A 25,135-nucleotide genomic window follows, 5' to 3' on the forward strand; every position below is an offset into this window, starting at 1 on the left:
AAGATGATTGTGTAGGTTTCATTGTGGAGTTATACCTCATTAATCTAATTGAAGTGCATATTTCATAGGCAGGTAGCCAGAAAAAATTATCAAAACTCAACAATCAACATAATTTCTCATCAAACAGGTGTGAGTAATAGAAAGGTATACAGATACACAGGGAAAAAATTTAACTTTTCTGTAGAGTCTTAGTCATATAGCACAAGGCAGGTGTAATTCCAGAAAGTGGACGTTATGAACCCAGCTGGCTGCTGAACAATTCTCCCAACTTCCCTTTCTGATATAAATGAAGCTAAAATCAGGAGATATTTAACCAAAGTCAAAATTACCCCCTATAAGTGCTACTTACCGAGCTAGTAACCTTTGGGCCTCGATTAATAAACCAGAGAATGTTGAGTTCAAATCCCAACATGGCAATTTGAGAATTCAAATACAATTTTTAAAAATTGGAAATAGAAAGCTGTCATCTATAAATAAAAAATGACCATTGGATTGCCCCATTATTGTTTAAAAACCCGGCTCGTTTAGGGAAGGAACGGCCAATGCCTTTGCCACCTCCACCCTGATCGGGCCGATTGCCTCCTCCAACAATGACCTCACCACCATCTCTTTCCTCAGGATCTCCATGTGCCTCACCAAACGTTTTTCCAGCTCTACCACCATTACCTCGGTCATCTTCTCCACCATAAGTAGTGTGGTCCCGCCTTGCAGTTTGGCTTCCGCCATCCTGTCAACACTTTTGCTTTTGCTCGTCTTCTCCTTCGGCGGCGAACCCGCGTTTCCTCCTTTCTCCGACGCTGCTTTTCGCATCTTTTAGCGGCTTATTGTTTTTTATCTTCTTTCCTTTCTCCTCACTCCCCCTTCACCCTCCTGCCCTTCACAATCTGACATTCTTCTTTTTTGAGAAAAAAAAACTTTTACCAAACTTCCATAAATCTTCTTTCTCCTCTACATTCACCTGGGACCAGGCTTCAACCTTCTTCTTCCTAGGTGGGAGCCATCCGACGTGAAGCACACTCCCTACATGGCGCTCGGGCCTGCCGCCACGGCCTCTTCGTAGCTCCGCCCCTGCTGCTCCGACCTGCCGGGCCCGGCGCCTCAGCCTCCGCCGCCCGCGCGGGGTTCTTCGCCGGCTTTTAAACCGGCCCCGCTGGCTGCTCGTGGCGGCCCCAAAGGACGACGATAGTCGGGAGTGCGTGGGGTCTCGGGGATTTCCCCGAAATCGCCGCGAATCGCGGCCACCGGCGGGTGCTCTTTTTCTTTTGCGGCCGCCCTGCTCGCCCACCCCACTGGAAGTCGAAGAGAGGTGACTTGATAGAGGTGTACAAGGTAATGAGAGGCATGGATAGAGTGGATAGCCAGAGGCTTTTCCACAGGGCAGAAATGGCTGTCACGAGGGGACATAATTTTAAGGCGATTGGAGGAAGAAATAGGGGACATGTCAGAGGTCGGTTCTTTACACAGAGGGTGGGGGGTGTGTGGAATGCACTGCCAGCAGAGGTGGTGGAGTCACGAGTCATTAGGGACATTTAAGCGACTCTTGGACAGGTACATGGACAGCAGTAAATTGAAGAGGTGTAGGTTAGGTGATCTTAGATTAGGATAAGTGGTCGACGCAACATAGTGGGCCGAAGGGCCTGTACTGTGCTGTACTGTTCTATGTTCTAAACCTGCTGTCCATACCAGCTCGTTCAATAAGTGATTCGAGTCCCACACCAACGTGACCGGTTGCTCCGTGAAGCAGCCCATCAAGCCATTCAATCGCATCAAATTGCTGCAAGAATAATGGTTCGAGAGGGCAGCTCACCTTTCTCAGTGCAACTAGGGATAGGGAATAAATGCTGTAAAGAGTATAAGCATTGGCAAGTCATGTTGCAGCTGTATAGGACCTTAGTTAGGCCACATTTGGAGTATAATGTTCAATTCTGGTCGCCACATTACCAGAAGGATGTGGAGGCTTTATAGAGGGTGCAGAAGAGATTTACCAGGATGTTGCCTGGTATGGAGGGCATTAGCTATGAGGAGCGGTTGAATAAACTCAGTTTGTTCTCACTGGAACGGCGGAGGTTGAGGGGTGACCTGATAGAGGTCTACAAAATTATGAGGGGCATAGTCAGAGTGGATAATCAGAGGCTTTTTCCCCCAGAGTAGAGGTGTCAATTACTAGGGGGCATAGATTTAAGGTGCGAGGGGCAAGGTTTAGAGTAGATGTACGAGGCAAGTTTTTTTTTTTAAAAAACAGAGGGTAGTGGGTGCCTGGAACTCGCTGCCGGAGGTGGTGGTGGAAGCAGGGACGATAGTGACATTTAAGGGGCATCTTGACAAACACATGAATAGGATGGGAATAGAAGGATACGGACCCAGGAAGTGTAGAAGATTTTAGTTTAGACGGGCAGCATGGTCGGCACAGGCTTGGAGAGCCGAAGGGCCTGTTCCTGTGCTGTACTTTTCTTTGTTCTAAGTTCGTCAATACTGCCCATATTGTGAAAATATATAGCTTCCTTTTTAAACAAAAGGTCCCAATGATTTTTTTTTTTTTAAATTAGCTGGTCATAGCACTGAAAGTTGTGCATTAATTTGAAAGATAGGCAAAGTAAACTCTTGTTAAACAATTACACACTTTTGAGGTTGAGTACGCATCACAGGCCAACCTAGACATAGGTTTCAAAGAATAATTTGATTTGGATAAACTCTACTTCATCACCCCCACAAAAATAATTTGTTAAAAGTTAACTTTTGATAATGTTCTTACTCTTTCAAAGTATGTCACAGATACTGCAATATAAAACACATATAATAATAATGATCGCTTATTGTCACGAGTAGACTTCAATGAAGTTACTGTGAAAAGCCCCTAGTCGCCACATTCCGGCGCCTGTCCGGGGAGGCCGGTACGAGAATTGAACCCGTGCTGCTGGCCTTGTTCTGCATTACAAGCAGATTCCTGGTCGTGCACGCAGGTCCTGTGTGGACCAACTGGCAGGTGTGTTCGCAGACATCTTTAACCTCTGCCTACTCCGTTCAGAGGTTCCCACCTGCTTCAAGAACACCATCATCATAATGGTGCTTCAATGACGACCTTCCGGTGGCTTTGACATCTATCATTATGAAGTGCTTCAAGAGGTTGGTCATGAGACACATCAACTCCATACTCCGAGATTGTCTTGATCCACTGCAATTCGCATACCGGCACAACTGGTCCACAGCAGATGTGATCTTCCTAGCCCCTACTCTCATCCCTGGAGCATCTCGACAACAAAGTCTCCTGCGTCAGACCCCCGTTCATTGACTAAAACTCTGACTTCAACACCATAATCCCAGCCAAGTTCATATTCAAACTTCAAAACCTAGGACTTGGCTCCTTCCTCTGCAACTGGAACCTCGACTTCCTGAGTCATAGACTACAATTAGTAAAGATAAACAACAACCCCTCTTCCACGATAGTCCTCAATACCGGGGTCCCGCAAAGCTGCATAGTTAGCCCCCTACTATACCCCTTATACACACTCGACTGTGTGGCACAATTCGGCTCCAACTCCATCTACAAGTTTGCTGATGACACAAGCGTAGTGGGTCGGATCTCAAACAACAATGAATCAGTACAGGAGGGAGATAGAGAGCCTAGTGGCATGGTGAAACGACAACAACCTCTCCCTCAATGTCAGCAAAACTAAGGAGCTAGTCATCGACTTCAGGAAGTGAAGTGTCTTACACACCCCTCTCTGCATCAATGGTTTCGAGGTGGAGATAGAACACAACATAGAACAGTACAGCACAATATAGGCCCTTTGGCCCACGATGTTGTGCCGACCATTTATCCTAATCTAGATCAACCTAATCTACACCCCTTCAATTTACTGCTGTCCATGTGCCTGTCCAAAAGTCACCACTTAAATGTCCCTAATGACTCTGACTCCACCACCTCTGCTGGCAGTGCATTCCACCAACCCACCACTCTGTGTCAAGAACCAACCTTTGACATCTCCCCTATACCTTCTACCAATCACCTTAAAATTATGTCCCACCCATGACAGCCATTTCCACCCTGGGGAAAAGTCTCTGGCTATCCACTCTATCCATGCCTCTCATCACCTTGTACACACCTCTATCCAATCACCTCTCTTCCTTCTTCGCTCCAGTGAGACAAACCGTAGCTGTATCAACCTTTCTTCATAAGACATGCCCTCCAATCCAGGCAGCATCCTGGTAAATCTCCTCTGCACTCCCTCCAAAGCATCCACATCCTTCCTGTAATGAGCCGACCAGAACTGGACACAATATTCCAAGTGTGGTCTAACTAGGGTTTTATAAAGCTGCAGCAAAACCTTGCGGCTCTTAAACTCAATCCTCACTGTTAATGAAAGCCAACACACAAACGCTTTCTTAACAACCCTATCAACCTGGGTGGCAGCTTTGAGGGATCCATGTACGTTGACCCCAAGATCCCTCTGTTCCTCCACACTTCCAAGAATCCTGCCTTTAACCTGTATTCAGCATTCAAATTCGACCTTCCAAAATGAATCACTTCACATTTATCTAGGTTGAACTCCATCTGCCATTTCTCAGCCCAGCTCTGCATCCTGTCAATGCCCTGTTGTAACCTGCAACAGCCCTCAACACGATCTACAACTCCACCTTCCTGCGTGTCATCGGCAAACTTACTAATCCACATTTCCTCATCCAAGGCATTTATAAAAACCCACAAAGAGCAGAGGTCCCAGAACAGATCCCTGCGGGACACCACTGGTCACCGACCTCCAGGCGGAATGCTTTCCATCCACTACCACTCGCTGTCTTCTTTCGGCCAACCAATTCTGTATCCACACAAATTTCCCTGTACCCCATGCCCCCAAACATTCTGAATGAGCCTACCATGGGGAACCTTATCAAACGCCTTACTGAAATCCATATACACCACATCCACTGCCCGATCTTCATCAATGTGTCTCGTCACATCCTCAAAGAATTCAATGAGGCTTGTGAGGCATGACCTGCCCCTCACAAAGCCATGCTGACTATCTTTAATCAAACTATATTTTTCTAAGTAATCATAAATCCTATCTCTCAGAACCCTTTCCAATATTTGCTCACCACAGACGCAAGACTCATTGGTCTGTAATTCCCAGGGATTTCCCTATTCCCTTTCTTGAACAGGGAACAACATTCGCCTCCCTCCAATCATCCGGTACTACTCCAGTGGAGAGTGAGGATGCAAAGATCAGCCAACGGCGCAGCAATCTCCTCCCTCGCTTCTCGTAGTAACCTTGGGTATATCCCGTCAGGCCCAGGGGACTTGTCTATCCTGATGCTTTTCAAAATTTTCAGCACATCTTCCTTCTTAATATCAACCTATTTGAGTCTATTAACCTGGTTCACGCTGTTCTCATGAGCAACAAGGTCCCTCTCTCTAGTGAATACTGAAGTAAAATATTCATATAGACAATAAAACATTACAGCGCAGTACAGGCACTTCGCCCCTCGATGTTGCGCCAACCTGCGAAACCAATCGAAAGCCCATCTACACTATTCCATTATCATCCATATGTTTATCCAATGACCATTTAAATGCCCTGAATGTTGGCGAGTCCACTACTGTTGCAGGCAGAGCATTCCACGCCTCTACTGCTCTCTGAGTAAAGAACCTACCTCTGACATCTGTCCTATATCTATCTCCCCTTAATTTAAAGCTATGTCCCCTCGTGTTAGCCATCAACATCCGAGGAAAAAGGCTCTCTGTCCACCCTATCCAATCCTCTGATCATCTTGTATGCCTCGATTCAGTCACCTCTTAACCTTCTTCTCCCTAACGAAAACAGCCTCAAGTCCCTCAGCCTTTCCTCATAAGATCTTCCCTCCATATCAGGCAACATTCTGGTAAATCTCCTCTGCACTCTTTCCAATGCTTCCACATCCTTCCTATAATGCGGTGACCAAAATTGCACGCAATACTCCAAATGCGGCCGCACCAGAGTTTTGTACAGCTGCAACATGACCTCATGGCACCGAAACTCAATCTTTCTACCAATAAAAGTTAACACACTGTACGCCTTCTTAACAACCCTATCAACCTGGGCGGCAACTTTCAGGGATCTATGTACATGGACACCGAGATCTCTCTGCTCATCCACACTACCAAGAATCTTACCATTAGCCCAGTACTCTGTATTCCCGTTACTCCTTCCAAAATGAATCACCTCACACTTTTCTGCATTAAACTCCATTTGCCACTTCTCAGCCCAGCTCTGCAGCTTATCTATGTCCCCCTGTAACCTGCAACATCCTTCCGCACTGTCCACAACTCCACCGACTTTAGTGTCATCCGCAAATTTACTCACCCATCCTTCTACGCACTCGTCCAAGTCGTTTATAAAAATAAAAAACAGCAGTGGCCCCAAAACAGATCCTTGTGGTACACCACTCGTAACTGAACTCCAGGCTGAGCATTTCCCATCAACCACAGTCTTCTTACAGCTCGCCAATTTCTGATCCAAACCGCTAAATCTCCCTCAATCCCTGCCTCTGTATTTTCTGCAATAGCCTACCGTGGGGAACCTTCTCAAACGCTTTACTGAAATCCATATACACCACATCAACTGCTTTACCCTCGTCCACCTGTTTGGTCACCTTCTCAAAGAACTTAATAAGGGTTGTGAGGCACGACCTACCCTTCACAAAACGGTGTTGACTATCCCTAATCAAATTATTCCTTTCTAGATGATTATAAATCCTATCTCTTATAATCCTTTCCAAGACTTTGCCTACAACAGAAGTACGGCTCACTGGTCTATAGTTACCGAGGTTGTCTCTACTCCCCTTCTTGAACAAGGGGACAACATTTGCTATCCTCCAGTCTTCTGGCACTATTCCTGTAGACAATGACCACATAAAGATCAAAGCCAAAGGCTCTGCAATCTCCTCCCTAGCTTTCCAGAGAATCCTAGGATAAATCCTATCCGGCCCAGGGGACTTATCTATTTTCACACTTTCCAGAATTGCTAACACCTCCTCCTTATGAACCGCAATCCCGTCTAGTCTAGTAGCCTGTATCTCAGTATTCTCCTCGACAACATTGTATTTTGGATTGGATTGGATTTGTTTATTGTCACGTGTACCGAGGTACAGTGAAAAGTATTTTGCTGCGAGCAGCTCAACAGATCATTAAGTACATGAGAAGAAAAGGGAATAAAAGAAAATACATAATAGGGCAACACAACATATACAATGTAACTACATAAGCACTGGCAACGGATGAAGCATACAGTGTGTAGTGTTAATGAAGTCAGTCCATAAGAGGGTCATTTAGGAGTCTGGTGACAGTGGGGAAGAAGCTGTTTTTGAGTCTGTTCGTGCGTGTTCTCAGACTTCTGTATCTCCTGCCCGATGGAAGAAGTTATAAGAGTGAGTAAGCCGGGTGGGTGGGATCTTTGATTATACTGCCGGCTTTCCCCAGGCAGCGGGAGGTGTAGATGGAGTCAATGGATGGGAGGCAGGTTTGTGTGATGGACTGGGCGGTGTTCACGACTCTCTGAAGTTACTTGCGGTCCTGGGCTGAGCAGTTGCCATACCAGGCTGTGATGCAGCCCGATAGGATGCTTTCTATAGTGCATCTGTAAAAGTTGGTAAGAGTCAATGTGGACATGCCGAATTTCCTTAGTTTCCTGAGGAAGTATAGGCGCTGTTGTGCTTTCTTGGTGGTAGCGTCGCGTGGGTGGACCAAGACAGATTTTTGGAGATGTGCGCCCCTAGGAATTTGAAACTGCTAACCATCTCCACCTCGGCCCCGTTGATGCTGACAGGGGTGTGTACAGTACTTTGCTTCCTGAAGTCAATTACCAGCTCTTTAGTTTTGCTGGCATTGAGGGAGAGATTGCTGTCGCCACACCACTCCACTAGGTTCTCTATCTCCCTCCTGTATTCGGACTTATCGTTATTCGAGATCCGGCCCACTATCGTCAGCAAACTTGTAGATGGAGTTGGAACCACGTTTTGCCACGCAGTCGTGTGTACACAGGGAGTAGAGTAGGGGGCTAAGTACGCAGCCTTGCGGGGCGCCGGTGTTGAGGACTATTGTGGAGGAGGTGTTGCTGTTCATTCTTACTGATTGTGGTCTGTTGGTCAGAAAATCGAGGATCCATTTGCAGAGTGGGGAGCCAAATCCTAGGTTTTGGAGCTTTGATATGAGCTTGGCTGGGATTATGGTGTGGAAGGCGGAGCTGTAGTCAATAAATAAGAGTCTAATGTAGGAGTCCTTGTTTTCGAGATGCTCTAGGGATGAGTGTAGGGCCAGGGAAATGGTCTCTGATGTGGACCGGTTGCAGCGGTATGCGAATTGCAGTGGATCAAGGCGTTCTGGGACTATGGAGGTGATGCGCTTCATGATCAACCTCTCGAAGCACTTCATTACGACTGACGTCAGGGCCACTGGTCGGTAGTCATTGAGGCACGTTGCCTGGTTCTTCTTTGGTACCGGTATGATGGTGGTCTTCTTGAAGCAGGTGGCGACCTCGGAGTGGAGTAGGGACAGGTTAAAGATGTCCGTGAATACCTCTGCCAGCTGGTCCGCGCAGGCTCTGAGTGCACGACCAGGGATCCCGCCTGGGCCCGTCGCCTTCCGAGGGTTCACTTTCAGGAAGGCCAATCTGACTTTGGAAGCTGTGATGGTGGGTATGGGTGAATTATGGGCTGCTGGGGCACTCGCCAGCGGATTGTTAGTTACCTGCTCGAACCGAGCATAGAATGCATTGAGTTCATCGGGGAGGGGTGCGCTGCTGCCAGAGAAACTGTTCGGCTTCGCTTTGTAGCCCGTTATGTTGTTTAGTCCTTGCCGCAACCGCCGAGAGTCTGTCTATGACTCTAGCTTGGTTTGATATTCTCTCTTGGCATTCTGGATGGCTTTGCGGAGGTCGTACCTGGATTTCTTGTGTAGGTCAGGGTCGTCTGCCTTGAACGCCTCGGATCAGTCCTTCAGTAGGAAGTCAATCTCGCGATTGAGCCATGGTTTCCGGTTGGGGAACGCACATACTGCTTTCTTTGGCACGCAGTCGTCCACACATTTGCTTATGAAGTCTGTGACAGTGGTGGCATACTCATTTAAGTTGGTCGCTGAGTTCTTAAATATTGACCAGTCCACTGTCTCTCAGCAGTCACGTAAGAGCTCGTCTCCTCGGACCAACACTGCACAACCTTCTGAGCTGGATTCTCCCGCTTGAGTTTCTGCTTGTATGCCGGGAGAAGGAGCACCGTCTTATGGTCTGATTTCCCAAAGTGCGGTAGGGGGATGGAACGGTAGGCGCCCTTGGTTTTTGAGTAGCAGTGGTCAAGAGTGTTGTCGCCCCTGGTGGGACAGATGTGCTGGTGGAATTTTGGCAGCACACTCGAGGTTGGCCTTGTTGAAGTCTCCGGCCATGATGAACAAGGCCTCCGGGTGTTCTGTTTCGTAGTTGTTTGTTACTGTGTATAGTTCGTCCAGTGCCTTCCTCACTACTGCCTGGGGTGGGATGTAGACCGCTGTGATAATGGCTGAAGTGAACTCACGTGGAAGATAATATGGGCGGCACTTCACAGTCAGGTATTCCAGGTCTGGGGGGCAGTCGGGCGCCAGAGTCGCCACATCCAAGCACCAGGAGTAGTTGATGAGGAGGCAAACCCCTCCACCCTTCGCTTTGCCTGATGATGCCGTGCGGTCCGCCCGGTGAATTGAGAAGCCTTCAGGTTGTATGGCACAGTCCGGTGAGGCAGGGGTGAGCCATGTCTCTGTGAAACAGAGCACACAGTAGTCTCTTACTTCCCTCTGAGAGGTAAGTCTGGCGTTAAGTTCATCCAGCTTGTTTTCGATCGCTTGGACGTTTGCCAGGAGTATGCTGGGGAGAGTATTTTTCCTATGTGAATACTGACGAAAAATATTCATTTAGCACCTCTCCTATCTCCTCGGACTCCACGCACAACTTCCCACTACTGTCCTTGACTGGCCCTACTCTTACCCTAGTCATTCTTTTATTCCTGACATACCTATAGAAAGCTTTAGGGTTTTCCTTGATCCTACCTGCCAAGGACTTCTCATGTCACCTCCTGGCTCTTCTTAGCTCTCTCTTTAGGTCCTTCCTGGCTAAGGGCCAGGGCCTCCCCTATCTCCTCAAACTCTAGGCACAAGTTCCCTTCACTATCCCTGATCGGCCCTACTCTCACTCTGATCATCCTCTTATTTCTCATATAAGTGTAGAACGCTTTGGTGTTTTCCCTAATCCTTCCGGCCAAGGCTTTTCCATGTCCCCTTCTAGCTCTCCTAAGTCCATTTTTGAGTTCCTTCCTGGCTACCTTGTAACCCTCTAGAGCCGTGCCAGATCCTTGCTTCCTCAACCTTACGTAAGCTTCCTTCTTCTTGATCAGAAGCTCCACTTCTCGTCATCCAAGGCTCCTTCAGTTTACCATTCCTTTGGCGTCTCAGTGGGACAAAACTATCCAGCACTTGCAGCAAGTGCTCCTTAAACAACCCCCACATTACTGTCGTACATTTCCCCAAGAACAACTGTTCCCACTTAATGTTCCTCAGTTCCTGTCTAATAGCAGTATAATTTCCCCTTCCCCAATTAAATACCTTCCCATAATGTCTGTTCCTATCCCTCTCCATGATTGTGGAAAAGGTCAAGGAGTTGTGGTCACCGTCACCGGAATGCTCTCCCACCGAGACATATGACACCTGGTCTGGTTTGTTGCCAAGCACCAAATCCAATATGGCCTCCCACCCAGTCGGCCTATCTACACATTGAGTCAGGAATCCTCCCTGTACACACCTGACAAAATCTTCTCCATCCAAACTATTTGCAGTGAGGAGGTTCCAGTCAAAATTAGGGATGTTGAAGTCACCCATGACAACAACTCTGTTACTTCTGCACCTTTCCAAGATCTGCCGCTCAATCTGTTCCTCCATCTCTCTGTTGCTATTAGAAAGTCTTTAGAAAACTCCCAATAAAGTGACTGCTCCTTTCTTGTTTCTGACGTTCACCCATACTGACTCAGTAGACAAACCCTCCTCGACTACCTCCTTTTCTGCAGCTGTGATGCACTCCCTAATTAACAGTGCCACTCCCCCTCCTTGTTTTCCCTTCCTCCCTATTCTCCTTAAAACATCTAAACCCAGGACATCTAACAACCATTCCCGTCCCTGTGAAATCCATGTCTCCGTAATGGCCACAACATCGTGATCCATCCTTCCTTATTCCTAGCACTTCTTGCATTGAAACAGACACACTTTAACCCATTCCACTGAGTGCAACTTTGCCCTATCAACTGTATATCCTTCCTCACAGGTTTGCTGCATACTTCTTCTGCCTGTTCAACAGCTACCCTATCCTCTGATCCATAGCTGGTTCCCATACCCCTGCCAAACTAGTTTAAACCCTCCCAAAGAGTTCTAGCAGACCTCACACCCAGGATCTTGGTGCCCCTCCAGTTTAGGTGCAATCCATCCTTCATGTACAGGTCCCACCTTCCCCAGAAGGTATCCCAATGATCCACATATCTTCCCTCCTGCATCAGCCCTATAGTCACGTGTTCAGCTGCACTCGCTCTCTGTCCCTTGCCTCACTTGCACCGGTAGCAATCCTGAGATTACTACTCTGCTTGTCCTGCTCTTTGGCTTCCAACCTAACTCCCTAAAATCACTTTTTAGATCCTCATCCCTTTTCTTAGCTATGTTGTTGGTGCCTATGGGCACCACGACTTCTGGTTGCTCCCCCTCCCCCTTAAGAATCCTGTAGACTCGATCCGAGACATCCCTGACTCTGGCACCCGGGAGGCAACATACCTTCTGGGAGTCTTCTTCGCGACCACAGAATCTTCTATCCGTTCCCCTAACCATTGAGTCTCCAATTACTATTGCTTTTCTATTCCCGCCCCTTCCCTTCGGAGCCAGAGAGCCAGGCTCAGTGCCAGTGTCCTGGCCGCTAGGGCCTTCCCCTGGTAGGTCATCCCCCACCCCGCAACAGCATCCAAAGTGGTATACTTGTTTTGAAGGGGAACGACCACGAGGGATCCCTGCACTGTCTGCCCGTTCCTTTTCCTTCCCCTCACTGTAACCCAGCTACTCTTTTCCTGCACCTTGGGTGTGGTTACCTCTCTGTAACTCTTCTCGATCGCCCCCTCTGCCTCCTGGATGATCCAAAGTTCACCCAGCTCCAGTTCCCTAACGCGGTCTCTGAGGAGCTGGAGTTGGGCGCACTTCCCGCAGGTGTAGTCAGTGGGAACACCAGTGGTGTCCCTCATCACCCACCATCCTACAGGAAGAGCATGCAACTGCCCTAGCCTCCATCCCCTCTGATCTGAATTCCCAAAGAGATTTAAAAGGAAAAAGATTACACCGGTTAGGCCCTTAAAAAAAAAAAAAAAATATATATATATATATATTATATATATATATATATATATATATATATATATATATATATATATATATACTGCTGCTACTCTCTCAAGTGAACTCTCTAAAATTGGTGATTCTGCTAAATGATACAAAGAGCTTGCTGCCCCAAAAAACAACAAAACCCAACTCTTACCTTACAGAATGTAGCTGCCCTGTGAAACAATTGGAACTCCGCCCTCTAACTCTGCTCCCAGTCAGCTGCACTTTCTATAAACTCCATAGGAAATGAAATGAAAGGAGCACCTTGCTCCCTCATTCACCAAACTCTCACTTTTGCACTCTAATGCACCCAAATTCAGCACTCCAGTGCAAATAATGTTTGGCAGCTTCAAATTCCTACACATCACCAACAATCTGTCCTGGTCCACTCATGTTGACGCCACAACCAAGAAAGCACAACAGTGCCTATACTTCCTCAGGGTACTAAGGAAATTTGGCATATACACATCGACTGTTATCAATTTTTACAGATGTACCATAGAAAGCAACCTATCTGGTTGCATCAGAGCTTGGTATGGCAACTGCTCAGCCCAAGACCATAAGAAACTACAGAGTCGTGAACACAGCCCAGTCCATCACGGAAACCCGCCTCCCATCCATTGTCTACACTGCCCGCTGCCTTGGGAAAGTGGACAACACAATCAAAGACCCCTCCCACCCAGGTTATTCTCTCTTCCATCGAGCAGAAGATATAAAAATCTGAGAACAGCACTAACAGATTCACAAACAGCTTCTTCCCTGCTGTTACCAGGCTCCTGAATGGCCCTCTTATGGACTGAGCTAATCTCTCTCAGCAACTTCTATATTGTTGTAGCACTATACTCCATATGCTTCACCCAATGTCTATGTATTTACATTGTGCATTTGTCGCATGTCCTGTTTTCCATGTATGAAATGATCTGTCTGGACTGTACGCAGAACAATATAATTTCACTGTACCTTGGTACACTTGACAATAAATCTAAATCTAAACTCATCCGACTGAGATTTCTTGGGCAGTGAACTGACACAATCAAGTTCAGTTTTTTTTGACTCACATCAAAACAAATCGACATAAGTTAAACAGTCAAGTCTGAAATTCTTAAGATTTTTAAGAAATCACAGGAGCTATCATCAATCAGAAAAACACAAGCACATGAACTGCCACGCACATACAGGTCACCACAATGCACATACTGCTTGCACATACTCTGTGATATCATACCTGTAAGGCCTCCTGTCTGTTAAAGAAATTATCTTCTGGCAGTTTAATGAGGTAGCAATGGTTGCAACACTTTTTAAGTTCCATCATGATATTGAGAAAGCCAGAAGTGCTGCCTTTACACCCTTTGCTCAAAGCTTTGTAATTCCTGGTTAAAATCCATCTGTTGCATTGCAAGAAAAAAATTATACTAACATTATAACAAAAAACAGCAACAATTACAGTCAACTAACTGAGGTATTAACTACATATCAGGGCTTATTTTAACTTTAAAAAAGTTTAATGGCTCTATACACACATTACCCAATATAAAGTCAAAATTAAACATTTATGATCATGATACCTCATCATTCATTTATCAATTCAGCACTCCTAGGTAAATGGAAAAAAACATTCAGCACTCCTATGGAGATGTTTTATGCATTATACACCTCCAAAGGGACTCAGGTTATATACTTTTGACCCTATTTTTGCAGGTCTTTCAGCATCTGTAAAGGGAAAAGACAGATTAACACTTCATACCATTCTACAGAATGCAAAACATGGCAGAATGTAAAACGTACTGAAGGGTCCCAACATCTGAAACATGAATTTACCTACAAATGTCACAGAATTCCTACAGTGCAGAGGAGACCATTCGGCCCATTGGGTCTGCACCGACCCTCTGAAAGAGCACCCTACCTAGGCCCAATCCCCAGCCCTACCCCTGGAACCCCACCTAAGGGTAATTTAACATGTCCAATTCACCGAATTGTATATTCCTAACATTTGCCGTTTTTTCATTAACTTAGTACCTCATTGTTGGATTATGATCTGCGAATACTATTCAATTATTCGGTTTAGCCAATTTTGTATAAACCAGCTTTGCCAATGAAAAATTTGAAGGAACTTTTTCTTCTGGGACATTACTTACTTATAGTATTGCTTTTGGACTGCACTCATCTCCACTCGTAAGATTTGTTCAACTTTAGCAGGTAGAGACTTCTCAACATCCTTTTTCACTCTTCGCAGCAAGAATGGCTCCAGTTCCCGGTGAAGGCTTGTGTAGCCAACTTCTCTTCCTTTACCATGGTCCACTTCAAACACTTCCCAGGAAGAAAATCTTTTCTCCCCAAAACAGAAATAACATTTCTGTTTAGTTGGATACATAAGCTATTCACAAGTAACGTTACTGACAGCATTGTATTGAATCATAAATTTTCCTGACAGTTTTGTCTGAAGTCGTAACATTGCCAAGAAAGCAAAAAACATTCTCTATACATTGAAAGGGTTATGTGACCTCAACAACAATTCAATTGACCAAAGAGCGCGAGAGGAGTGGGAGATTCAAAAGAGCACGAGAGGAGTAGGAGATTCAAATGAGTGCAAGAAGAGTGGGAGATTCAAAAGAGCGCGAGAGGAGTGGGAGATTCAAAAGAGAGTCGTCGGAGGTTCAAAAGAGCGTGAAAGGAGTCGGAGCTTCAAAACAGCATGAGGAGCCGGAGCTTCAAGGAGCATCAGAGCGGTGAGTATCGGGGATTCTACTGAGGCTAAAAAAAAAAACTGACGTCACAGGAAAGCTGTGACCTAATTGGCTGAAAGGGAATCTGTGCTCAATTTGAAATAAAACACTATAAAACTCATTAATTAATAAGTAAGATGGTTGGGCAGGCGATGTGCTGTGGCTGCATGATGTGGAAGCTGGCAGATCCCATTGCGAGCTGCAGTGGCCACATCTGTAGCAAGTGTTAGTTGCTTGAGGAATTTCGGCTCAGAGTTGACGAGCTGGAGTCTAAGCGTCAGACGTTGCGGACCATCCGGGAAGGGGGAAGAGTTACCTTGACGCTTTGCTTCAGGAGCCGGTCACACACCGTAGAATATCTCAAATTCGGTAATTGGTCAGAGACAGCAGGGTGTGACTGCGAGCGAGGCAGGTAGAAGGATCCTGAATTCAGAAAGGGAGGAGCCTCAGCTCTTGACCTTGTCCAACAGGTACGAGGTACTTGCTCCCTGTGTGTATGAGGAAAAGTACTGTAGGGAAGATGAGCTAGCTGACCACTACACCGTGGTACAGGAGGCCATTCAAGTGGGGGGACAAAAAGACAAGTGGTAGTTGTAGGGGATGCTATATTTGGTATGACAGACAGCATCCTTTGTAAGCCGGACCGAGAGTCCCACATGGAATGTTGCCTGCCGGTGCTAGGGTGAGGGACACGTCTAACCAGCTTGAAAGGATATTGGAGCGGGAGGGGGAGGATCCAATTGTTATGGTTATTGTTGGGATAAACAACATAGGCAAGACTAGGAAAGAGGGCCTGTTTGGGGATTATCAGGGACTAGGAACAAAATTAAAGAACAGGTCCTCAAGGGTTATAATCTCTGGATTACCACCCAAGCCACGTGCAAATTGACATAAAAATTAAGAAATCAGGGAAGTAAACATGTGGCTAAAGGAGTGGTACGGGAAAGAGGGGTTCCAATATCATGGGGCACTGGCACCAGTATTGGGACAGGAGGGATCTGTACCATTGGGATAGTCTCCACCTGAACCAATCTGGGACCAGTGTTCTGGTGGAAAGCTGAAATAGGGTGGTCACAAGGTTCCTTTCGTAGTTCATTTTAGCTTTTTTGATTCTATTTTTAGTAGCCTTTTGCTGACCCTTAAAGTTCTTCCAATGCTCTAGCTTACCATTAGCTTTTGCACTATGGCATGCCCTAGTTTTTTGCCTTTGTGCCCTCCTTGCCTTCCTTGTTTAGCCATGGGACGTTTTTCTCTCGTGTACAATTCCTCGCCCTCTCAGGAACATAATTTACTTGAGAGATGTTTAATATCTCCCTGAACATCTGCCATTGTTCCTCAACTGTCCTACCCTCAATTATTTGTGCCCAGTCTATTTGGGCCAACTCTTATCTCAGGCCTGTATAATTACCTCTGCCCAACACTAAAACGTTACCTTCTGTCCTCTCTCGCTCAATTTAAATTTGAAATTCTAGCATGCTGTGATCACTACTTCCAAGAGAATCCTAAATGACAAGATTATCAACCCTTCTTTGTTACATAATACTAAATCTAAAGTAAGCTGCTCCCTGGTTGGCTCCATAACATATTGCTCTAAGAAACAGTCCCTCATCCACTCTATTAAATATCCCTCAAGGCTACCCTTACCAATTTGAATAATCCATCAATATGCATGTTAAAATCATCACAAGCCTTCACTATTTCTTGGTTTATACTATGCCCAATTTGGAAGTATGGTTCGAGGCCTATAAATTACTCGTACCAAGAAGCTTTTCCCTTTTTTTTTTTCCCACCCATATCGATTCAACATTTCATAGAATTTACAGTGCAGAAGGAGGCCATTCGGCCCATCGAGTCTGCACCGGCTCTTGGAAAGAGCGCCCAACCCAAGGTCAACACCTCCACCCTATCCCCATAACCCAGTAAACCCCACCCAACACTAAGGGCAATTTTGGACACTAAGGGCAATTTACCATGGCCAATCCACCTAACATGCACATCTTTGGACTGTGGGAGGAAACCGGAGCACCCGGAGGAAACCCACGCACACACGGGGAGGATGTGCAGACTCCGCACAGACAGAGACCCAAGCCGGAATCGAACCTGGGACCCTGGCGCTGTGAAGCAATTGTGCTATCCACAATGCTACCGTGCTGCCCCTAATTAAGAAACATAATTTCTTAATACAGTCTTGATGTAATCTTTAACCAATAATGCAACGCCTTTACAATCCTGTCTATCCTTTCGAAATACGTAGCCTTGGACATTTAACTCCCAGTCCCGGTTCTCCTGCAACCATGTTTCAGTAATCCCCACCAAATCATACCCATTTGTCTCTATTTGTGCCGTCAGCTCATTGACCTTATTCCGAATACTGCGTGTATTTAGGTACAAGGTTTTTAAAATATGTCCTACTGATTTGTTCTTCCCTTGCAGGATTTTCTTGCACACTATGCTTTTCACACATTCTGACCTCCTTTATTAAACTCTGATAACACTCAGCCTCATCCCCAACTTTCACTCCCTCAGTCACCTTGCATTGTGATTGTTTACGTTTTTGTACCCCTCTGTAATCGACTGGCCCTTCCTGATCATTTTATTATCCTCTGCCTTCTCCTCACATGCTGACCTGCTGCTCTTGTTCCCATTAACCATTATACATCTCGTAGTTTACCCTTCCCACCCCATTTTCTAGATTTAAAACTGAGATGAGGAGCAACTACTTCTCGCAGAGGGTGGTGAATTTGTGGAACTCGCTGCCCCATAATGCGGTAGAGTCCAAATCAGTAAATAGTTTCAAGAGAGAGATAGATTTATTTACGGGTTATAAAGGGATATGGGGAACAGATAGGGAGGTGGATTTGAAACCAGGAAGAGATCAGCCATGATCTGATTGAATTGCAGAGCAGGCTCGAAGGGCCGAATTGCCTACTTCTGCTTCTAATTCCTATGTTGCTGTGTACCTCAGAGAAACTTTCACCCTCTTGCTTATAAAGAGTCCATCTATCTATGCCTTCAAGATATTCAAAGAATCTGCTTCAACCAACTTTTGAGGAAGAGAATTCCAAAGTCTCACAACCCTCAGAGAAAAAATGTATCCTCATCGCTGTCTTAAATGGCTAAAAATCCAACTCCCCTCAGGATCTTGTGTTTCAGTCAAGCCGCCTCTTAATCTTCTAAACTAGAGTGGATACAAACCTAGCCTGTCTAACCTTTTCTCATAAGACAACCCGCTTGTTCCAGATATTATTCTAGTAACCCTTCCCTGAACTGCTTCCAATGCATTTACATCATTTCCTTAAATTGGAGATCAATCATGTACACAGTACTGCAGGCATAGTCTCACTAATGCCCTGTACAACTTAAGCATGAATTCCCAATTTTTCTTGCAATCAATTGCCTCATAATAACGATAACATTCCATTAGCTTTTCTAATCGCTTGCTGTACCTGCATACTAGCCTTTTGTGCATACACCCAGATCGCTCTGCACCCTCCCACCATTTAGTTACGCTTTTTTTAAGGGCTGGTTTCGCTCAGTGGGCTGGACAGCTGGTTTATGATGCAGAACAATGCTAGCAGTGCGGGTTCAATTCCCGTACCAGCTTGCCCGAACAGGCGCCGGAATGTGGCGACGAGGGGCTTTTCACAGTAACTTCATGCTTCTGACAATAAAAGATTAGAAGAATATTATTATTCTTCCTGCCAAAATGGACAAACCAACATTTTTCCACATTAATCTTCATTTGCCAGTTCTTTGCCCACATACCTAAGCTATCTATATTGTTTTGTGACAATACACCCGTCAGTTCCCCTTTATCCACAGCATCTGTTACTTCTCAAAAAAACTCCAATAAATTGGTTAAATATGATTTCCATCTAACAAAACTATGCTGACTCTGCCCGATTACCTTGCATTTATGGAAGCGCCCTCTTATAATATCTTTAATAATAGCTTCTAACATTTTTTTCTCTGATCATTTGCTAGGAACAAAATTCAGTTATAAAAGTTTCTCGGAGGTTTGAGACAGCATTTGGATTTCCAAATGCATGAAATACCAACTGGCTTGTCAACAAATTGAAATGGGTTAAATTATTAACTTTTAGGATGACTGTAGTACATAATTACATATGGGACCACCATATTAATTGCAGCCTCTGCCTCACAACTGATGAGCTCTTCTATTCCTCAGTTATAATTTTGTGAAATAATAGACCATTACTTTTGTACTCTGATCCTGCAGAAACTGGTGTGGTCAAGAATAAGGCAGCAAAATTTAGCAGAAACTAATTTAACCTGACACCAGAATTAAAAGTTATGTATTTACTGAAATTACGCAAGTAAAATAGACAGACTTGCACACATCCCATAAAAATAGTTTTAAACACCACAGCCTATCAAATAAAGCATCAAGGTCTTAAATTAACTTTAAATGGAAAATAATTAGCATAATAATGATACAAAATGTTGGCGTCGAGTCAACTGGATTCAGCAAAAGCTCAAATGGACCACAGAACTATGAGAACACAAGAAAGCGGAGAAATAGTGAAGAGCTAGAGATCGAAGAGAAGAGAAAAAAAAAAACATTTGAACTTAATTTTTTCCTTGTAAAAGAAAGACCCCACACATTTATAAAACTTTTCACAGCTTTCTTCAGGATGCCTCACACTGTTTTACAGCAAATGAAGCACTCTAGATGTGTTGTAATGTAGGAAAAACACAGCACATAATTTGCTTTCAGCAACATTCCACAAAGCAGCAACGCAATAATGACCAGCCATCATTTTAGTGACGCTGGTTGACATAAATGTTGACTGCGACATTGAACATGCCCCTTGAGTCAAGATATTTTCTTAAAAGTAAAACCTTATTGCTGCAACACAACTTCATCTCTATATTTCAGCTCCTATGTATTATCAAAGCCAAATTCTTAGTCACACTTACTTCTCTGGCATGATGAAGTGAAGGAGGGACCAGAGTTCTTTGAGTGAGTTTTGGAGTGGAGTCCCTGTTATGAGCAGCCTGTGATTCGACTTAAAGTCCATCATGGTTTTATAAAGGAGAGAGTCATCATTCTTCAGGCGATGGGCTTCGTCCACTCCAATGAAAGCCCAGTTTACACCTCCAAGGAATGACTGAAACAAAATGTCAAAGACTTTAAAATATTTTAAATCTACACTGACATGTGTCACATTTTGAACTTTTACCTGGATAAGGTTCAAAATCCTGGAATGGATTTAACCAACACTTAGTGTTGAATTGTTTCTATTCAAAGGACTAAAAATCTCAACATTAAAACTACAGAACTGTAGATTCCAGAAACTCATGCTTGCATATAGTTGCAAAGGCTGGTAATCTACCTGTAGCTCTGCCAGCATTTTTTGCAGCATCTGAGGCAATGCCCGAGAGCTATTGTATACAGGGCTCTCAGAGCTCAGCCAAATCCTGATCTTACATAACATACATATTAAAGCAGTTTCGAACACAGCTCATTTGTTAACAACCAATTTTCCTCTCTCTTACTCCAGGAATTTTGTTAACTTAACAAATGGACCCAAATCTTGGACCTTCCATAGCAGTGAGTGGCTGACACACTAGGATGTGTTTATCCATTTAACCATCACACCTCTTTCCCAAAGTTTAAATAATATTATTAAGTTTAAAACGGGACTTTTGTTAATCTTGTCCCAAAACGTGTTGTAATCTGAAGAATATCCTTTCCTACCATGTGACTTCCTATTTTCCCGTAGCAACTATGTGGCCTCTGAATGAAACTGCAAGGTTAGTGAGCAGTCTTTTCTCTAGTGTGCTGAAAATACTATACGATCAGTGCTAGCTACACTATGAATCAGTGCTAGCTACACTATGAATCATGTATCATAGATGGAAAGAAGCATTCAAAAATGCAAAGCAAAAACAGATGTTGCAAACCAGAAATAAAAACAGATCGCTGGAAATGCCTAAAAGATGAGACAGCATCTATGAAGAAAGAGTTAACATTTCAGAGCAATGGTCTTTCAACAGTTCTGGTCTGTCATGATATACACCAGTATATCATGGTGCAGATACACACACACTGATGGACACACAGCAAGACCAATCAACACACAACACCGCAGCTAATCACCAGTTAGCGCACACTCACTATAAAGACAGGGGGCATCAGAGTTCCCGCTCATTCGGGATGCAGCCTCCTACAAGGACAGAGCTTACAGTTTACAGCACAGGTCCTCACCATGTGCTGAGAGCATAGACTGGTTCGGACAGGCATAGGTCTTTAGTTTAATCTAACATCGTGTTAACCCACAGTGAAAGTATGTTCAACAGTTTCTAACGTAATAAAATAGTGTTGTACTATTTTAAGTGTTGGTGGCCTGTATGTGTTCCACGGATCCAGAACACCCAACACATCATAGTCAATGCCCTGAAACGTTAATTTATTTATCTCTCTACAGATGCTACCAGATTTGCTGAGTAATTCCAGCATTTTGATCTCATTCAAATACACCATGTATTTACTTTGCTACTTCTCACTGCAAAACTGGGAAATTTAGTGTTCGGAGATCAGCAGAAATTATTTTTTGACAATATTCAAAGAGATTTAAAGACATTCCGTAAATCTAACCATCTGGACCTCATCGGACGAGTCTGTTTTAATGGTCTTTAGCTCTCAATTTTTTAAAAAAAGTCACATCACTTTCTATTATTAACATTCAATACTATCAACTGCATTTCTGAACCTAGTGTCATATTAGAGATTTCCTTGAATATTAATATAATCATGCATGCCAAATGGATCAGGTTAACATCAATAATTTGAGAAAACAAGAAAATATGTACAAATATGAAGGATTCAAAATGTGTGGCACATTATTAAAGACATTGCTAGGGTGAGCGTACAGTGAAGCCTTGATATTGAGAATATTCTTTTGTGATGATTTTGACTTTTGAATAAAACAACCATACAGCTGATTGCATTCTCACCTTGTCCTTCAGCAAAATCTCATACGTTGTCAACAAAATATTGAATTTTAACCGCTTAGTCTGAGGATGCATCCATTCATATGTTCTTATCTAATAGGAGAACAAATTTATAATAATCAACGGCTAAAATTGCATGTTTATTGATAAGATTATTTCACATTGACGAATTGAAAAGAATTAGGGGACATGTATTTAAACTATCCAAGACAAAAGTATAGGCTGTTTTGTTCCAAGAAAGTAGTGAGACTCTGGAATGTGTTACAGCTCGTGTGCAATTTGCTCACTTTTTCATGTTTTAAAAGTGGTATTGGAATGGTTGTTGGCTGGATTGTTCATTTATACATGATCAATGCAATTTCCTGGATTGAATTGGGGGTGGAGAGAAATTCTCCCAGATTCACCTTGCATTTTTTTGCTTCTTCTCTGAAATTGCATGGCTGGTGGTGGAGTGTTGAGGATCATTTCCAGCCTTATAACAATCTTATAACAATCTCCATAAAGTAACAACTTTTAGCACACCAAAACTGTTGTAGCCATTTTGCACCAGATCTAACTGAACCACATGAAGCCACTATTCGGTCCTGCTCTCATCCGCTGAAACTGCTTACTATTCCAGGCTTCTTCTCGCTACTGCAAACCACCTGTTTAAACCACACTTTCACTGCCCAAACCCTCACTTCCAATAAATGTGAGGAGCTCATGAACTTCTTTATCCCAAAGATCGAGACCATCAGATCAATTGCCTCTGTCACTTCCATTCCTTCCTTATCCTCACCCACCTGGCCCAACTTCCTGTTAAGGTATCCCTGCCCCAACCTTGAATTCCCATCTTTCTCAAGTTTTCTCAGAGTTCATGAGACCCACCTTCTGCTGCCTCAACACTATTCCCATTAAACTGGTAACCACCTAACTTCCCTTGTAGTTCCGATTTTAGCTGGTAGTATTAATAGTTACATCCCATCGGGTACTTCTCTTTCAAATCTGCTGCTTTCACTCCTCTCCTTAAAAAAAAAAACTTTGACCCTTTTCCGTGCAAACTACAACCTCATCACGAATCACCATTTTCTCTCCCAAGACCGTGAACACACCGTCATTTCCCAAACTCGGCTTTTGGAGGACTGTTTGAATTCCAATCAGGTTTCTACACATGCCACAGTACCAAAATTGCTCGTCTTGAAGTCAAAAGTGACACCCTGTGTGGGAGTAACAAAGGTAAACTATATCTCATCATTAGTGACTTGTCTGCAGCATTCGACATGGCGGACCACAACATCCTTCTCCAATGCCTCTCCACTGCTATTCCAATCAGGTGGGACAGCACTTGCCTAGTTCCACTCTTATCTATTCAGTCATAACCAGAGGATTAGTTGCAATAATTACTCTACCCACTGCTGCATTATTACCTCTGCTGAAGCCAAGGATTTATCATTGAACCTCACCTATTTCTCATCTGCATGCTGCCCCTTCAGAACATCATTCAATAACTGACAACACCCAACTATTCCCTACCACCACCACTTCTCACCGTTTCTAAAATGTTGCACTGATTGTTCAATGTCCAGTGCTGAATGAGCAGACACTCTCCCCCATCTAAATATTCCCCATCTAAATATCTTTGATTCCCATCACAAACTCCATCCCTCTTCCTGGCAACTACCTTAGACTGAAACAGGCTGTTCGCAAACTTGTCGGATTTGACCCAGAGTTGAGCTTCCAACCACATATCTATACCACTACTAAGAGTGCCTATTTCCAACTCCATAACAATGCACACTGTCTTCACTCAGCTTGTCTGTTTCTGAACTCCTCATCCATGTCTTTCTTCCATGACTTGATTATCCCAACACACTCTGGTCAGCCTGCCACATTAAACCCTCTGTAAACAGCCTATATTTTGTAACTCACAATAAATTCTGTTCACTCATTACTCATTCTTACTGACATACATTTGGCTCCCAATTCAATCATGCCTTGGTTTTAAAATTCTCATCCTAGTTTTCAAATCCCGCCCATGGCTCCCTACCTTTGTAATCTCTGCCAGGGCATAACCCTGCAAGATATCTCTTTTTCTGACCTCATGTTCATCCTCAATATTAATTAATCCCCCTTCAGCTGCCAAGGCAGTAAACTCTAGAATTCCCTCCTTGAACCTCTCGGCATCTCTTATCATCTTCAATGCATCCTTAGAATGTGATGTCTCATGCGCCTTGGTGTAAAATTGTGTTTGATAATGTTCCTTTCAAGCATTTTGGGACATTTAACTAAAGGCACAAATGGTTTCTGAATGAAATTGATAGGGATTAAAGACGTTGTCCCACCGGATATTGATTTGCCGTACAAATTTACATTAATTAAATGGATTTTCTGCATCGCTACACATACAATATCAGATAAGTATCATTTTAAACTGACTATGTATTTCAGAAAATGCAGTTAAAGTTAGGCTGTATCTTTTTAAGACTAAGTAGTCTAGCTGCTGGATGTAGCATAACATATCAAATTGCAATTTACCATATTACGGCTACTGATGTCCCCCAAGTAAACTACGACGTTCATTTCAGGCGCCCACATCTCAATTTCTCGTTGCCAGGAAGTGAGTGTTGAGAGCGGAACTACTAATAGAAAAGGACCATACAGCTGGTGCTCGTGGAACACGTAGCTGAGGAAGGAGATGGTTTGTATGGTTTTCCCAAGACCCATTTCATCAGCAAGAATGACGCTATTGTTCCTATGAAATGAAGACAGCAATAAATGATCATTGCAAATTAGTATATATAAACTGCTCACTTTCGCTTTTGTAAACTGCTAAAGACCTAAAATGCAGGGAAAACTGCTTAAATGATAACGTTTAGATTGTTTGACGTTAGCTTAAGTATTTAAAAGGTATGGGCGAGTGATAGGAGGGGATAGTGAGGTGAGGAATGGGTAGTGAGAATGTGAAGAGGTAAGATGGAGTGAAGAAGCGGGGCAAAATGAGTAATGATGGGATAGAATACAAGTTGTTTCCTTGTCACATCCATCCCAAAAGCCTGCA

The 25,135-nt window shown here is 44.1% G+C and overlaps 1 protein-coding gene across 4 annotated transcripts in view; it reads right to left on the reverse strand.

Moving 5' to 3' along the window:
* chd1 (chromodomain helicase DNA binding protein 1) overlaps nt 1–25,135 on the reverse strand; it is a 299,232-nt gene that overhangs the window by 80,691 nt on the left and 193,406 nt on the right. For all 4 annotated transcript variants that reach the window (XM_072516362.1, XM_072516363.1, XM_072516361.1 and 1 more), the window contains 5 exons: nt 24,613–24,829; nt 22,102–22,191; nt 20,062–20,252; nt 14,533–14,721; nt 13,623–13,782 (listed from right to left, as the gene is read on the reverse strand). In XM_072516362.1, coding sequence (XP_072372463.1) covers nt 13,623–13,782; nt 14,533–14,721; nt 20,062–20,252; nt 22,102–22,191; nt 24,613–24,829 — 847 coding nt within the window. The remainder of the gene's footprint in view (nt 1–13,622; nt 13,783–14,532; nt 14,722–20,061; nt 20,253–22,101; nt 22,192–24,612; nt 24,830–25,135) is intronic.

This window comes from Scyliorhinus torazame, chromosome 9 (assembly GCF_047496885.1).
Source record: "Scyliorhinus torazame isolate Kashiwa2021f chromosome 9, sScyTor2.1, whole genome shotgun sequence".
NCBI lineage: Eukaryota > Metazoa > Chordata > Chondrichthyes > Carcharhiniformes > Scyliorhinidae > Scyliorhinus > Scyliorhinus torazame.